We start from the raw sequence: 16,434 nt of genomic DNA, 5'->3' as shown, positions 1-16,434 counted from the left end.
ATATAAATGCTTTGTTCTTAGGAAGAATTCCATAACTATGTCATCAGCCCCTAACACTGGATTGGAAGATTGAAAAACTTGTTTCAGATCTTTTAAAAGACATGGCAGGTGATTTCTGTCAGAAACAGATTCAGGTATTCTGGTTTGTCTCAGGAAGGAAAAAAGGAATAAAAAAGCAAAAGTTTACAAAAGGAAAGAAAATAGTAAAGAAAACATAAACATAATTTATTTTCTTTAATTTGCACAATATTAAGACCCAAGTGTAATTGTGAAGCTAATCTTGGAAAAATCTGTGTTCAATAAAGATTGGCATAGAGAAAAAAAAATCAAAACAAATCAAAACCAGTCTTATTGGATAAAAGAGTATTTTATAATATTTAACAATGAGGGCTTGAGCTTTTCATTCCTTGTCCTAAGGGTTCCAATCCTGGACTGGGGGTGAAGGCCTGTTCTGGGGATGAAGGGGGAAGTGGGAGATTCATCCCAAAGCCTGAAGATAATCCAATCCATGATCCCAGGTGCAGGGTCTTATTGTGACTGTGAGGGTGGTAGTTAGAACCAGGCATTTTGTAGGGAGGAAGTGGGAGTTTTTAGCTGGAAGTATGGGTGAGGAGGTAGTGAGGAAGTGGTGATGTGTTTCTTGAAGTTAGGGGCAGGGGCTTGATTTTGGAGTAAGCGCTCCAACTCCTGTTGTCTCTCAGACTTACTTTGCAGCCGCCATATTTCATTAGGCCTATGAAACCAACCGGCCATGTTGAAACCTGCAAATTGAGTTTAATCCAGGACTCTAAGGCTTATTACCAAAGTTAAAATGCCAATGCATCTTCTGTGAGTGCATTGCCCACCACTTTTCCCGCCTGAATAAAAGATGCAAAACCCAGGTTGGATCCAGCTTCCCAAAACACTTCTTTATTTTTTCATCTTTTAAACTCTCCTCCCCTTTCAATCTCATCTACTCCCCCATGTTAAAATTTCGCCCCAAGTCTCCATATTATAAAAATGGTGGAGATGATGCAAAATGGATCTACGAGAATGATAATATACATTGTTAAAATTAGGGAGGCGTTTGACATATTGAACATAGAGAAGCTGTTTCCATGTTGGAGGAGTCCAAAACTCAACTCATAAATATTAAAAATTTTATAAATTTAGCAATAAATTCGGTGAAATTGTCTTTACCGAGAGATTGTTTAGAATTTGAATATATTGAGTCATTTAGGCAAATGACGTTAATATATTTAAGGAGAAGCAAAATAAGGATGAGGGAGAAAGGAATTGAAAGATAAGCTGATAACGTCAGCCCTGAGTTGGTGGAAATATAGCGAGAACAAAAGGTTAACATACATAAATGGCTGAACATAAAATTTATGTTGTTTTAGGTTTAAAAGTAACAGTTCTAGATGTTATGATGTTTCTTTTTGTTTAACAAATAGAATTTTCCTAACAGTAAATAAAATGTCATTACAGTTGTGAAACGACTCAAATCTGATAATGTCTGTGAAATATTTGACATTGATGACCTTCATTTGTTGCCTGGGAAGAATTCAAGGTAAGTGAAACAATAAATTTTCCAAATATCATTACTTCTGCTGCTATTTAAAATGTTAACATTGAAAGTAAACAAAGGGTTTGGTTCACAATACTTTCTCAGTGTTAACATTAATAAAACTGAATTCATTAGTCCATTTAGATTACATTACATTATTTTTTTCCATTATAACGTATGAAATGCCAAAATATTTGCATTTGATACATATTTGATGCAATGAATAATTTTAAAATACCTAACAAAATATACATGAAATAGATGATAAGCATTGATGCTTTAAGCGCAGTTAGACATAGCCAAAGATCATACAAGCGTACAAGTTTGCCACAAGAATAGGCCATTTGGCCCCACAACTCCGCTCTGCTACTTCATCATGGCTGATCTAATTTTGACCTCTGTTTTCCTGTCAACCAACTATAGTCTTTGACATCTATGTCAGTCAAGAATCCATCTAACTCAATCTTAAAAATAGTCAATGAACCTGTATCCACTACTCTGGGGGACAGAATTTAACAGACTAATGGCACTCTGAGGGAATAAGTTTCTCTTCATCTCTGTCTTTAGTGGGAGATCCCTTACTTACTTCTAAATTGCATCACCTAATTTTAGTCTCTGCTGCAAAAGGAAATATTTTTCTTACATCCACGCTGTCAAGTTTCCTGAGGATCTTATATGTTTCAATAAGATGGAATTGATCAAGAAGATCAACAAAGATTGAGTTTGGAGATGCTTTTCGAAAGCATGGAAATAACTATGTTAGAGTTGGTATATGATAATGTGCAGACAGCAGAGTTTTAGATGCATTGGGTGTTTATATAGATGGAATTTAGAGGCTAGTAAGGAGGGTATTGGAGAAATCATCTTGCAGCTGACAAGAAAAAGGTTTCAAAAGTAATGTGGATGATGATGGAAGCAGATGAATGAAGTAGCAGAAGTTAACGTAGGTTGCCTTGTTGAGGGATAGGATGCAGCTTGAAGCTAGGTTTAGGATCAAAATGAACTCTGAAGTGCGTCATGAGGGTCAACACGATCAAATACGATCAACTAATGGAGTTATGATAACTATACTCCACCTGCTCTCTCAACCCCACATCCTGCACTTACAGCTCTCACTGAGACATCGTAACAACTTTGAAGAATTGATGTTATGTCACAGTGAGAAAAATTTAGGGAAGCACTCCAGTATAAGACACAAATGGTGAATTCATAGACCCAAGTGGAATATTGTTTTGTACTTAATTACAATTTTGGTGACGTGAAGGATATTTGGGAATGTTGGAATAAAACAGCTTCTCCCTTTGTCTACCAATTGTCATGAAAATACATGCAGGTTCAATAGAAATAGGCAGTAAAACTCACTTTACACAATATCAACAATACACCTTAAATGTATTGTCAATGGGAACCACCTTATATACTTTGTGGCATTTCCGGGTGCAGTTTAATTTGCTAGGATTACTGGATGTATGGATTTGTGACTTCGAAGCAAGCAGTAACCCACTGGTATCCAGATTTAACTTGAAGCCTAAAAGTCAGCACAGTAAGTTCATGACCAGCCTGTTTGTCTTTTGAAATCTACATTTCCATCTACACTGAAAAACCCTTGATTTCCTGCCTAACAAGAATCTATCCATCTCTGCCTTAAAAATATTCAATGACCCTGCCTCCACTGCCTGCTGAGGCAGAAAATTCCAAAGTCACACACCCTTACAGAAAACATTTCGCCTCACCTCTGTCCTGATAAAGAAACCCACTAATTTCAAAACAGTGACCCCTGGTTCTGGACTGACCCATGACAGAAAACATCCTTTCCACATCTGCCTTGATAAGATCATTCAGCATCTTATACGCTTCAATCACACCACCGCTCACTTTTATAGAAAACCCTGCCTATTCAAGTGATCCTCAGAAGACAACCCATTCATCCAGGTATCATTCTAGTAAACCTCCTGTGAACAACTTTCAGTGCAATTATATCCTTCCAAAAGTGCACACAGTATTCAAGATGTGATCTCACCAATGCCTTCTATAGCTGAAGCATATTATGTCTAGTTTTATCTCCAATTTCTGTCTTGATAAAGGGTAGCATCACATTAGTTTTTGTGATTATGTGCTGGAACTGAATTCTAACTTTCTGTGACCCATGCATCAAAACACATAAACTCCTCTGCACCTTGGAATTCTGCAATAACTCTCCACTTAAGTAACATTCTGCTTTTTTATTCTTCATTCCAAAATGAACCACTTCATAATTTCTCACATTACAACCAGATGCTACTATCTGTATCCATCTGCAACTTTCTTATGTCTTCTTCACCGCATACTTTGCTAGCTGTCTCTATATATCACCTGCCAATTTTGTTACGATATCTTTACTCCCCTTATCTAAGTCATTGATGTAAATAGTAAAAGATTGAGGCCTCAGCATAGACCCCTGTGGGACTCCACTCATTGCATCCTGCTCAATCAGGCAAAGACCCATTTATGTATAATCTGTGTTCTCTGCTAGCCAGTCAGTCTTCTATTCATACTAATCTGTTTCCTCCTACATCTTAAGCATTTGGTTTCCACAATAACCTTTGATGTGGCATCTTATCAAGTGTCTTCTATAAATCTAGTGTATTACGTCCATAGACTGCCATTCATCCACAGCGTGTTCCTCCTTCAAAGAATTCCAATAAAGTGATTAAACATGATTTCTCCTTGATGAAACCATGCTGACCTTTCTGGATTATCTTGAGATTTTCTAAGTACACAGTGGTAATCTCTTCCTTCATCAATTCTACCACCTTCTCAATGATAGATGTAAAGTTAACTGGCCTGTATTATCCTGTTTACTACTCTGTCCCTTCTTGAATTATATGTGCTACTATTCAGTCCAATGGAACCTTTCCTGAATCAAGGGAAGTTTGGAAAATTGATACCAATGCATCTACTACCTCATTAGCAATGTCTTTTAAGACTCTAGGATGCAATTCAACTGAACCTGACCACTGGTCAACCCCCACGTCCATAAGTTTCCTTGGAAACACTTGCCTCATGATTGTAATTTTGCAAAGCTCCTCTCTCCCTTCTCCCTTCTTATTTACAGCTATTACTGGACGTTTTTTTTATATCCTCTACTGTGAAGATGGAAGAAAAACGATTGTTCATTTCATCCACCATTTCTTTGTTATCTACTGTTAATTTCCCATTTTCACTCCCTGAAAGACCAACACTCCCTTTACTTACTGTTTACCTTTTTTTAATATGTGTAAAATCTCCTGCCATCCTTTTTTACATTCCTAGCTAGCTTCATCCAGGTATCAATCTAGTAAACCTCCTCTGAACGATTTTCAGTGCAATTATAGTCTGCCAAACAAAGATCTATCCATCTCTGCCTTAAAAATATTCAGTGACCCCGCCTCCACTGCCTTCTGAGGCAGAAAATTCCAAAGTCACACAACCCTTACAGAAAACATTTCACCTCACCTTTCTCCTGATGATGTTTGTAGCCACATAAATCCAACAAAAATTCAAACAGCAGAATCAACCTCTGTACACGGCCTTTCTGAACCTCACAAAGGCCTCCATCAACAGGGAGATATGATGAAGCATTCTGCTTAAAATTGATTGCCTGTAGACATTCACTATCCTTCATCTGCTGCACAACAACATGGAAGCCATGATTCTCACTAATGGATTGACACAGACCCAGCGAATGTGCAAACTGGGGTCCGGTGAGGATGTGTCATTGCACCAATACGCTTCTCTATCTTCCTTGCCACAACACTCCAACCCAAATCCAATTATAGGTGCACTTTGACAGCAGGTAACAGGGAAACATGCAGATTAAAGAAAATACTTGGAAGTAGTCCAGAAATAGTACATCAGATTCTCTGCCACATTGGAGGATTTGGCTAATGAGCTTAGAAAAACAGCTCTAGGAGTGGTCTATAAATGCACCATTTCACTGTTGTCACCAGCTGGAACCTGGAAAGAACTTGTTACATTTTTTAAAACTGAAAGAACTGCGGATACTGTAAATCAGGAACAAGATCAAAGTTACTGGAAAAGCTCAGCAGGTCTGGCAGCATCTGTGAAGGAAAAAAGAGTTAACGTTTCGGGTCCGGTGACCCTTCCTCAGAACAGACTGAGTCACCAGACCGGAAACGTTAACCCTTTTTTCCTTCACAGATGCTGCCAAACCTGCTGAGCTTTTCCAGCAACTTTGTTTTTGTTCCTGATTTGTACTATGGTGTCCTGGCCTGTCACAGGCAATCTAGACATCAATTGGGAGAGACAGGGAAGAACCTGCCAGAAAGGTTGTGAATTTCTGGAGTGGATCCGGGATAGTTTCCTATGATAATATGTCTTGGATATGATAAGGGGAAAAGCAATATTGGATCTAGTAATGAGCAATAAGCCTGGTTTAAATAATGACCTAGTTGTTAGAGACCATTTGTCAAATAGTGATCATAACATGATTGAGTTTCATGTAGTGTTCTTAAGAGACAAGTAAACATTGGATACTGGAATTTCGGATTTATCTCAGGCAAACTTTAGTGGGATGAGGTAGAGACTGTCCACAGTAAACTGAGGAGTTCTGCTAACAGTAAAACAACCGAGGAACAAGACATCTAAGGAGGAAAGGGACAGCATAAAATTAAAAGAAAGGGTGTATAAAAATACAAAGAACAGTACAGGTCCCACAGAAAGCGGCAAATATAAAGACTTAACAAAGGGCCACAAAGAACCAAGAGTTGCGAAAAAGGATTACGAAAGGAAACTTACTGGTTAGAGTTCAGAGACAACATATTTGGACGATGTGTCAAACTTAGGGGAAAGATTAAATAGAGCAGGTGAGTTGGTTTGATAGCATTTAAAAGTAGCACAGCATGTGATGAAACAGGAAGCAGACAAGAAATTGAAAATTCGTAATTTCATTCAAGGAGATAAAGTGTCTGTATTACTACCAGTGGTGGGTGAATCTTTAAAAGCAAGGTTTAGTGGGCCTTATCAAATCGAAAAGAAATTGAATGAGGTGAATTATTTGGTAAAAATGCCAGATAGAAAGAAATCTCACAAGAGTGTGTCATGTGAAATAGGTTTGAAAGATATTTTGATAGGGAAGGAAAGCAAAAAGAGAATGTGTTACTGGTAAGTTCAGATGATTCTGATTTGGACATTCCTCAATGTAGATTGGACAATGAGGAAGTTCTCGAAAATTTGGATAAATTATTGAGTTACCTTCCAGAGGAAAATTGAAATGACCTGAAAGAGTTATTATAATCATGTAGGAAGATATGTGGGAATAAGCTGGGAAGTACTAATCTAATTATGTATGATGTTGATATGGGAAATGCTATTCCTATTAAGCAACATCCTCGTAGACTTAACCCAATGAAGTTGGCACTATTTCAAAACGAGATTGAACACATGATCGAAGACACTATAATCAAAGTGATTTGCAGTGAATGGAGCATACCCATAGTAATGGTGCCAAAACCAGATGCTATCCAATGATCATGTGTGAAGTGTCACAATGTCAATGCAGTTACAAAATCTGATTCATATCCTATTCCATGTTTGGAAGATTGTATTAAGAAAGTTGGACAAACAACTATATTGATCAATTGAATTGCATCCAGAACGTAACACCTGGCACTTGCCTTTAAAATAAGAAAAAGTTAGGGTCTAGGCTATCTCGTTGACACGTTTTGAGGGAGCTTGGTCTGGTCCATAATAATAGTCAAGGAGGCTAATGGAATGCTGGCCTTCATATCTAAAGGGCTGTAGTATGGAGATGTAGACATTATTCTGCAATTATATAAAACCCCACTTAACAGTACTGTGAGCAGATCTGGGCACCACATCTTAGGAAGGATGTTTTGGTCCTGGAGGGAGTTTAACACAGGTTTACAATGATGGTACCTGGACTTCTGAATTAAGTTACAAGGAGAAATTAGACACCTTAGGCCTTTATTCTCTAGAATTTAGAAGGTTAAATGGTGATCTAATCAAGGTTTTTAGCATATTAACAGAGGAAGACAGGGTGGATAAAGATAAACTATTTCCACTGGTTAAAAGTTCTAGAAGTAGGGGGCATAGTTTAAGAATTAGAGCCAGGCCATTCAAGAGCAATGTTAGAAAGCACTTCTCCATGCAAAGAGTAGCAGAGGTTTGGAACTCTCTTCCTCATTATTAATAATGTTAGGCAGTCAATATTAATTCAACTGTTAAATTTAAATTTGAGATAGACTTTTTTTTTATTAAGCAAGGGTTTCAAGGGATGTGGGCCCAAGGCAGACAGTATGGAGTTAGGCCACAGTTCAGCCATGATCTTATTGAAATGCAGAGCAGGCTTGAGGGCTGAATGGCCTGCACTTTTTCCTAAATTGGTACCTGTGCAGTATTAGCACCTGGATAAAATTTGCTACAAAAGAAAATAAAATCTGTGCTTCACAAATTTTGCAGTCAACTCAACTAAGCTAGGATTGAATGGAAAATGTCGTAATCTCACAATATAAAGCACAGAGACTAAACCTGTGTGAACAAAGTCTGGATGCTACTCATAGAGCTTTACTCTTGTTTCTAACAAAGATTTTCCACTTCTGGTTTTAGGCGATCTGGCTAAATGCCGTTTCTTTGGGTCTACAACAGTACTTACTCGTGAAGGGGAGCATGCACGTTTAAGGTGTAAATTGTGCAATGCATCCACTCCACTTGCCTTGAGTGACCTTCAAACACACGGATTTAACATCTCCTGGTTCAGCAACGCATCCAAAGTTGGTCATGTGCAGTTTTCAGGAAATAGAAGCAGAATTACACTTGAAGGAACCTCATTAGGATTTTGGCCTACATTTGTGAATGACTCTGGAAATTATGTTTGTTCTGTCTCGTAAGTAGCAATAATCCACACCATGGCTTACATTTGTCAGCCAGGCATCTGTTGGAGCAGCTATGTCAGGGAACTGTAGCCGAATTTAAGAGGTGTTTGATCTCAATGGAGCTCCAATTATTTTGCAGTACAATGCATTTTCTTTAGCCTGGATATTGTGTCCCTTGGAATTGTAAAACAGGCAGCTGCTTCATATACAATCAGGTTATGGATACCTTGAGGTCCAATTCTAATGCCAAGGATGTTATTTTTAAAGGAAATCTGTGCACAACATTCCTAGGGAATATGATGGCAGTTGATTTGCAGGGGATAGTTAGATATTTCTTGAACTGTCTGAACTAATTTCTGTGAGAAGGGGTTCTGCTGGCATTTTAAACTCAAACTAGTAAGTGGTAAATTCAGCACAGAAATCAGGAAGTATTTCTACACACAGAAAGTGATGAATGGTTGGGATTGCCTTTTGGTGGCATCAGAAGGTCTTGAATTATTCCAGAGACTTGGCCAGGATATTCCCTGCAAGCCTCAGAATCCTGCTGTCAGACTCCAATGGGGAAAAAGCATTCCATTTGTGTTTCTTTTCCCAATTTAGTCAGTTGGCCAGGCTTGATCTGGGATGGCAGGTAAGCTTGCGATGATGAATGGGCAACAGGAGGCCCCCTGGGTTAGAAACAGTACCTGTCATGGAATGTAAATGAGGAAGCAGATCTACCCCAAGTGGAAGGCATCCTCACTCCAACTTTTTAAGCTTTAACATGTTTAAAAAAAACCTTTATAAGTGGGCAAGAAGCTGTGGAGGGGTTAACTCCTCCACAGGGTGACTTGTCACTGCAGGGGAACTCAGGCAGCTTACAGGCCCTGGTGCCCTGACCTGCTGCTGGGAGATCACATCCAGATGGCTGCACTGTCTCCCCCAGATCCTCCACCATGTGCCTCAGTCGCTGACTGGCAAGGACCTGGAGGAAGCCAAAAGGAAAGCTCCAGCTGTTCTCCAAAGGTAAGCCTTAATAGGACGTTGCATTTCTACTGATTCTGCCTCCAACCATTTCCACCCCTCCATCTGGCCTCTCTGAAATGGTCTGGGAGCAGATGGAGCCAGGGATTTGGCATGCTGGCAGGAAATGATACATTCCCGCATTTGCCTTGGGCTGAAAATTCGGATTTGGACTGTGATAAGCAACTGTGCTTTCAATGGAAGATTTGAACATGAATGTTTGGGCCCTTATTCAAGCTGCCTCCAACCTATCCATGTCTGCAGTCAAGGGGTGGGTTGGACACTGTAAACATTTAGGCTGCAAACTTCCATTTTAACAACATTTTTGATTTTATTTTTCATAACTGGAAGTTGAGATTCCTGGGCAGATAAAAGCCAAACAGCCAGATCCATGAGATGAGTACCTTTTATTGCACTGTTTGAGGGAAAGGAAGAGCAAGAACATGTTTCCCACAGGTGGTACAAATGTACTACCAGGTGACGAGACCGCCCCTACACCGGCTCCCTATACCCACTGTCCCCCCTCCCAGCCTCTGCTAATGCAAACTTCCCTGATACTTGAACTGTGCTGTTCTCCCAACCCAACACCTCAATGCGTGGTTTGTCAGATGGAAACCTGTTGAAATGTAATTAAAAGATGGCCTATGGTTAATTTCTGCAAGGCTTGAGGGATGAATAGGATTTCACATGCAGAAAGCCCCAGCCACTTTGGCCTTGCCTGCCCCAGCTTTCCTACCTTGCCCTCCACTTCTGTTCCAGGCTCGAACTTGCTATTGTGGGCACTCTGCACGAATTAAAGCTGTTTTCTAATGTTATATAAAAAAGCATGGGTAGAAAGGAATGATCAAAACTATTTTTCAAACAGTGATCTTTAAGTGCTCGTTCCTTTATTGGTCATATATTAATATGGCTACTAAACTTTTGAATATTTCCCATTTACAGAAATGGAACTTATAACATAATGAGTGCTGTCACAACTTTGAACGTAAAAAAGAATAAAGGACTGTGTCATGATGATGTGTACCCTTTCAGTCAACATATTGGAAGATCAATTATGTTGCCTTGTCCAAAACTAGAAGATTATAGTGACAAGAAAGAAAATATTATATGGCTGAAGGTACTGCATGAACGTTCTTATTTATATGGTGGGGGAGTTCAAACTAGGGGACATATTTTTATGGTGCGAGGAGAGAGATTTAAGAAGGAAATGAGGGGCAACTTTTTTACACAGACAGTAGTTAGTGTGTGGAATGAACTGCTGACGAAGTGGTTGATGTAGGTATAACTACAAAGTTTAAAAGATGCTGAGATAAGTGCTGAGATAATAGGAAAGGTTTGGAAAGATATGGGCCAAGTTCAGGCAGTTTAGTTTGGGATTATGGTTGGCTTGAACTGAAGACTGTGCTTCCTTGCTGTATGACTCTATGACTGCATTTAAAGTTTTAAAAGTTTCGACAATGTACATATTGAAGTTTTGTAAAAAAAAATTATTAAATGTTTTAAGTAACACTGAGTTAACTCATAACTCTTTTAGATATGTAAAAACAATGTTTGAAATAATGCTCAACTGATTAGTATACTCAAATTGTGGAAGTACAGGGAGTCCCTGATTTATGAACATCCAACATAAGAATGTTCATACTTACGAACGCAGTCTCATACAGGGGTGTAATTTTAAAGATCTGACATATGAGTATTTCCTGTACTAATGAGTGGCTATTTTATATTGTCCTACAATGTATTCCAATTTGCATCCAAATCGATTTGCAAAGGGACTCAAGAATGGAAAGCATTTGCCACATGGGGACTGCTTATCACAGTTTTTAGAAAATATAAACAGCACTATTTTTGTTAAACTCAAAACTGAGGGTCTCATAAGTATAATGCATTTGTAAAAGGCAGAATTTAGTCTGTCAAAAAAAGGAAAGGTAAATGATCAGCAGTCACGGATGGCTGCTCCTCCGTTTTCCTGCATCGTCATTGCATCATGAAGTGTAGTGAAAATAAACCCTGGATTCTTCGGTCGTGGTTCCAGTGAACCTGTGTTGGGAATAACCGAATCAAAACAGGTTCTTAGTGATGTGAGCAGTCAGCATTCACATTATTCACAAATGACAATTGGCATAATCCTCTGCACAATGGAACATAGAGACTGTCACAAGGAGGGCCATGGAATGCCTATACACAAAACTTTAACGCAGGGGCATTATTCCAATGAATGCAGCACATCATATTTTGTAAATGCAGTAGGTGATTGTACAGTGTACATTTACGAATTTATGATTCGCATAGTTATGGAAGGCAATGCAGGTTGTGTTTGGCACAATAAGTAGCAGGCTTAGCATAGACATCTAAGGGGCGCCCCTGAACCCCCATGTTCCTTTCTTCCTTGCATTCCTATCTATATTGTGTTGACTTTAAAACAATGTCCCCTCATTCTTGTTCCTCTTATGAGTGGAAACAGAATCTCTATATCTACTTTATCCAGCATGCTCATGATTTTGAAAGGCTCTATCAACTCTTCTCTCAGCCTTCTTCTCTCCCAGGAGAACAGTCGAACTTGTTCAAACTATCCTCGTAACTAAAATTTTTCATTCCTTGAGCTACTCTTGTAAATCCTTCTGCACACTCTCCAATGCATTCCTACCTTTCCTTTAATGTGGCACCCACAACTGTACACAAAACTCCAGCCGAGGTCTAATAAGTGTCTTACACAAGTTCAATGCCACCTCCTTGCTCCTGTACCCTATGGCCCTTTCAATAAAGCCAAGGCCACTGTATGCTTTATTAACTTTTCTATCCATCTGTCCTGCTATCTTCAATGATCTGTGCCCAGGTCCCTCTGCTCCTGCACCCTCTTTGGAATTGTAACTCCTATTTTAAGTATGTTCTTCCTACCAAAGTCCATCACCTCTCAGCTCTCTGCATTGAACCTCATCTGCCACCTATCTGCCCACTGAACCAAGCGTTAATATCCTTTTGGAGTTCCACACCATCCACCTCAAGTTTAAAATTCTTGCAAGTTTTGTATCATCTGTAAACTTTGAAATTGTCTCCTGCACACCAAAATACAGAACATTAGTATATATCAGGAAAAACAAGGGTCTCAATACTGATGCTGGGGAGCTCCAGACTAACCATCCTCCAGCCCAAAAAATATCCATCGACCATTACTCTCAGTTTCCCTTCGCTCAGCCAATTTTGTATCTATATTGCTTCTGTTCCTTTTATACCATGATTGATGATTTTCCTGACATGTGGCGTTAATTAGAATTCCTTCTGGAAATCCATGTATACTACATCCATGTTGTTACCCTCATTGAGCCTTTTCTGTTACCTCTTCAACAAACTCCAGCAAATTAGTTAAACATGATTTCCCTTTAGAAATCCATTCTGACTCTTCCTAATCAACCCAACGTTTTCCTCATGACTACAAATTCTATCTGGAATAATTGTTCTAGAAGCTTCCCCACACTGAAGTTAATTGTCTGTGTTTGCTGGGATTGTGCTTTCAACTTTTCTTGAACAAAGTCAGAATATTGGCAATTTTCCATTCTTCTGGCACTTACCCCAATTCCAGGGAACAACAAAAGTTGATGGCTAGTGCACCGCAATTTTTAACCTCACTTCCTTCCATGCATTTCAATATTACCCCTTTGGCCTGGCACTACTGCCTCGTCATGCCAACCATCATGCTGCACTGTAGCCCCACCATGGCCAGGGTGGTTGTGCCAAACAATGACCCCATCCGTGCTGACATCAATGTCCTCCAACACATTACAATCTTCCCCCACTTGAGTTGTCCCCTTCATAACTATTGTATTCCATCTGCATCCCAGCATGACTACACCAACTTCCCTACCACAGCAATGGGCCCTGATATACCCCCCCTTGACTTTCATTGGGCTGACCACTATGGACTGACAGTGGCTCCCCCACCCCCATCCTCTCACCCTGCACAAACAGCCATGTCAGATAAGTGAGCAGGCCCTTGACTGAACTCACCAACTTTTGACTTAATTCCATTCTTCAGACTGGTTGCACTGGACCTGCAGGACTAACCAGGCCCACTCCCTGGTCTGGAGTCACAATCCCAACTAAGTTAAATAAGTTGGGGCTGTACTCACTGGAATTCAGAAGAATGAGAGGTGATCTCATTGAAATATGTAGGATTCTAACGAGGCTTTACAGGGTAAATGCTGAAAGGATGTTTCCCCTCTTGTGGGATTCTAGGACCAGAGGGCATGGTCTCAGAATAAAAGAGCACCAATTTAAGACTGAGATGAGGAAGAATTTCTCACCTGCTTCAGAGACTTCAGAAGACATTGCCACAGAGAGCTTTGGGGCAGAGTCCATGTATATATTTAAGGCTGAGAGAGATTCCTGACCAGTAGGGAAATGTAGGGTTACGGGGAAAAGGCAGGACATGAGGAATGTCGAATCGGATATGATCCCATTGAATGGCAGAGCAGGCTTGAGGGACCATAGAGTCATAGAGTCACACAGCACGGAAACAGACCCTTCGGTCTAACCAGTCCATGCTGACCATAATCCCAAACTAAACTAGTTCCACCTACTTGCGCTTGGCCCATATCCCTCCAAACCTTTCTTATTCATGTACTTATCCAAATGTCTTTTAAACATTGTAACTGTACCCATATCCACCACTTTTGCAATGTTTAATCCATACACAAACCACTATCTGTGTAAAAAAAAAAAAAAAATTGCCCCTCATGTCCTTTTCAAATCCTTCGCCTCTCACTTTAAAGTTATGCCCCCTAGGCTTGAAATCGCCTACCAGACAGAAAAGACACCTGCCTTTCACCTTATTTATACCTTTCATTATTTTAAACACTTCTATAAGGTCACCCTTCAACCTCCTATGCTCCAGTGAAAAAAGTCTCAGCTTATCCAGCCTCTGCCTATAACACAAACCTTCCATTCCTGGCAACATCCTGGTAAATCTCTTCTGAACCCTCTCCAGCTTAATAATATCCTCCCTATACCAGGGCAACCAGAACTGGACACGGTACTCCAGAAGAGGCCTCACCAACGTCCTGTGCAACCTTACCATGACTTCACAATTCCTATAGTCGATGATCTGAGCAAAGAAGGCAAGCATGCTAAATGCCTTCTTAACTACCCTCTCCACATGTGGCACAAACTTCAAGAAATTATGTACCTGAACCCTAGATCTTTCTCTGTTCTTCAACACCACCCAAGGCCCTATTTTAGAAGGCACTTTACCTGATGAAGGAGCAGCGCTCCAAAATCTTCTGATTTCAAATAAACTTGTTGGACTATAACCTGGTGTCTGTGACTTTGTCCACCCCGGTCCGACACTGGCACAGTTGCTGCTCATGGAACATGCCCTGAGATATTAATGACTCCTGTCCAGGATGGGGGTGTGGAATAGGGAGCGGTGGGCTGGAGTCACCAGTTACACCATCTGACATTAATGTTGGGAATTTTCATGTCTAGTTTCTATCTGACAGTTGGAAGAATACGAAATTGCAAACCAGTGAAGGTATGATTAGGTACTAAAGCATGCTAATTCATGCAAATGAACTTCTCACCATGCACTAGTGATATTCTCATCTTGTCCGGCATTCAAAATATGGTTGGAGAATCAGACCTTTATTTTTTGCCTCTCAATGTCGAGAATCTAATTTCTGCCAGTGTCACCTTTTATCCTAACTCATTTTGACAATGCCTGCAACATTGAGAAACTGAGACAATTTTGCCCTGTCACTCTGATTATTTATTTTTGTCGTGATCCACTGGATTAGTGTGCAGGAAATCAAGTCCTTTGATATTTGGAGTCATCATAAATGTGAAAAAATGTAGTCATACTATCCAAAGTGCCCAGTTTACCTGACTGATGAACTCAGATTAAAAGATAATGCTCAACAAGTTTCTGTACTTATAACAAAACAATTATTGATTTAAAACAGATTGTTTTTAACCAATAGGAACATAGGAACAGAAGAAGGCCATGCAATCCCTTAAGCCTGTTCCACCATTCAAAGAGATCATGGTTGATCTGTGGCCTTACTCCATATACTTGCCTACGGCCCATATCCCTTAATTCTTTTGCCTTATGAAAATTTATCTATCTCAGATTTAAAATGTGTATTGCATGTAGAGGTGCCTCCTAACTTGTCTCCTGAATAGTCTGGCCCCAATTATCAAGACTATGCTGCCTAATTCTAGAATTCCCAATCAGTGGAAATAGCTTATCTTTCTCTACACTGTCTTTTTCTGTTAATATCTTGAAGACTTTGATCAGATCACACCTTAACCTTCTAAATTCTAGAGAAAACAGGCCTAATTTGTATAATCTCTCCTCGTAACTTAACTACTGACAGGTAAGAAACACGAGGAACTTTTTAACTTAAATTCTACCCTTTGAACTTTTCCCCTTCACAAAGAGACACACAAAGTCAGACAGCACATTGACATTAAGAATGGAAAATAACATTAGACAAGCACAATTCAATAGCACCAATCTGGATCACAGGAGGTTTAAAGTTGTTTTCTTTCAGTTTCTTCTAATTCCTTTTAGTTTTTTGCTGTTGACACTAATGTTGTTTGCACACCAATGTTTATTCTTTCACTTACAGGTTCAGAATCATCGTTTTATTTATTTTTCAAAGGCATTTTATTCATCCTTTGACAGGGAGTTTGTGAAGAAAAGTGATTGGAAGCCAGCGAGCTGTTACAGGAGATTTTCTGGTATTTCCACACAGGAGAGAGACAGAGAAGAAAGCTTTTTCTTCTAGATGTTTCTGCTGTTCTAACCTCATACAAGTCATGGTCATGTGGTCAGGAGTCCATCAAAACCTTGCTGTCAAGCAATTGTCCCTTAGTTCAGAGCCCATCAGCTGTGTTCTGTCTGCTTTTGCTCTGTTCCAGGAAACATTATTATTGTAAACAACTCACAATGTGTTCTAGTGACGATTGAATTTTAAAACTGCTGCCATCTCTTTGTGGGTTTAAAGCAGTATCTTTATT

General features: G+C 39.6%; 1 protein-coding gene across 1 annotated transcript in view; it reads left to right on the top strand.

Annotated features, from left to right (window-relative positions):
• LOC109935233 (interleukin-18 receptor 1-like) overlaps positions 1-16,434 on the top strand; it is a 45,559-nt gene that overhangs the window by 5,509 nt on the left and 23,616 nt on the right. The window contains exons 2-4 of the mRNA XM_048597533.1: positions 1,468-1,549; positions 8,153-8,429; positions 10,363-10,537. Coding sequence (XP_048453490.1) covers positions 1,492-1,549; positions 8,153-8,429; positions 10,363-10,537 — 510 coding nt within the window. The 5' untranslated portion in view covers positions 1,468-1,491. The remainder of the gene's footprint in view (positions 1-1,467; positions 1,550-8,152; positions 8,430-10,362; positions 10,538-16,434) is intronic.

The sequence above is a fragment of the Rhincodon typus genome, chromosome 6, assembly GCF_021869965.1.
Source record: "Rhincodon typus isolate 14 chromosome 6, sRhiTyp1.1, whole genome shotgun sequence".
Classification (NCBI taxonomy): domain Eukaryota; kingdom Metazoa; phylum Chordata; class Chondrichthyes; order Orectolobiformes; family Rhincodontidae; genus Rhincodon; species Rhincodon typus.
This window is presented reverse-complemented; position numbering and strand designations above follow the sequence as displayed.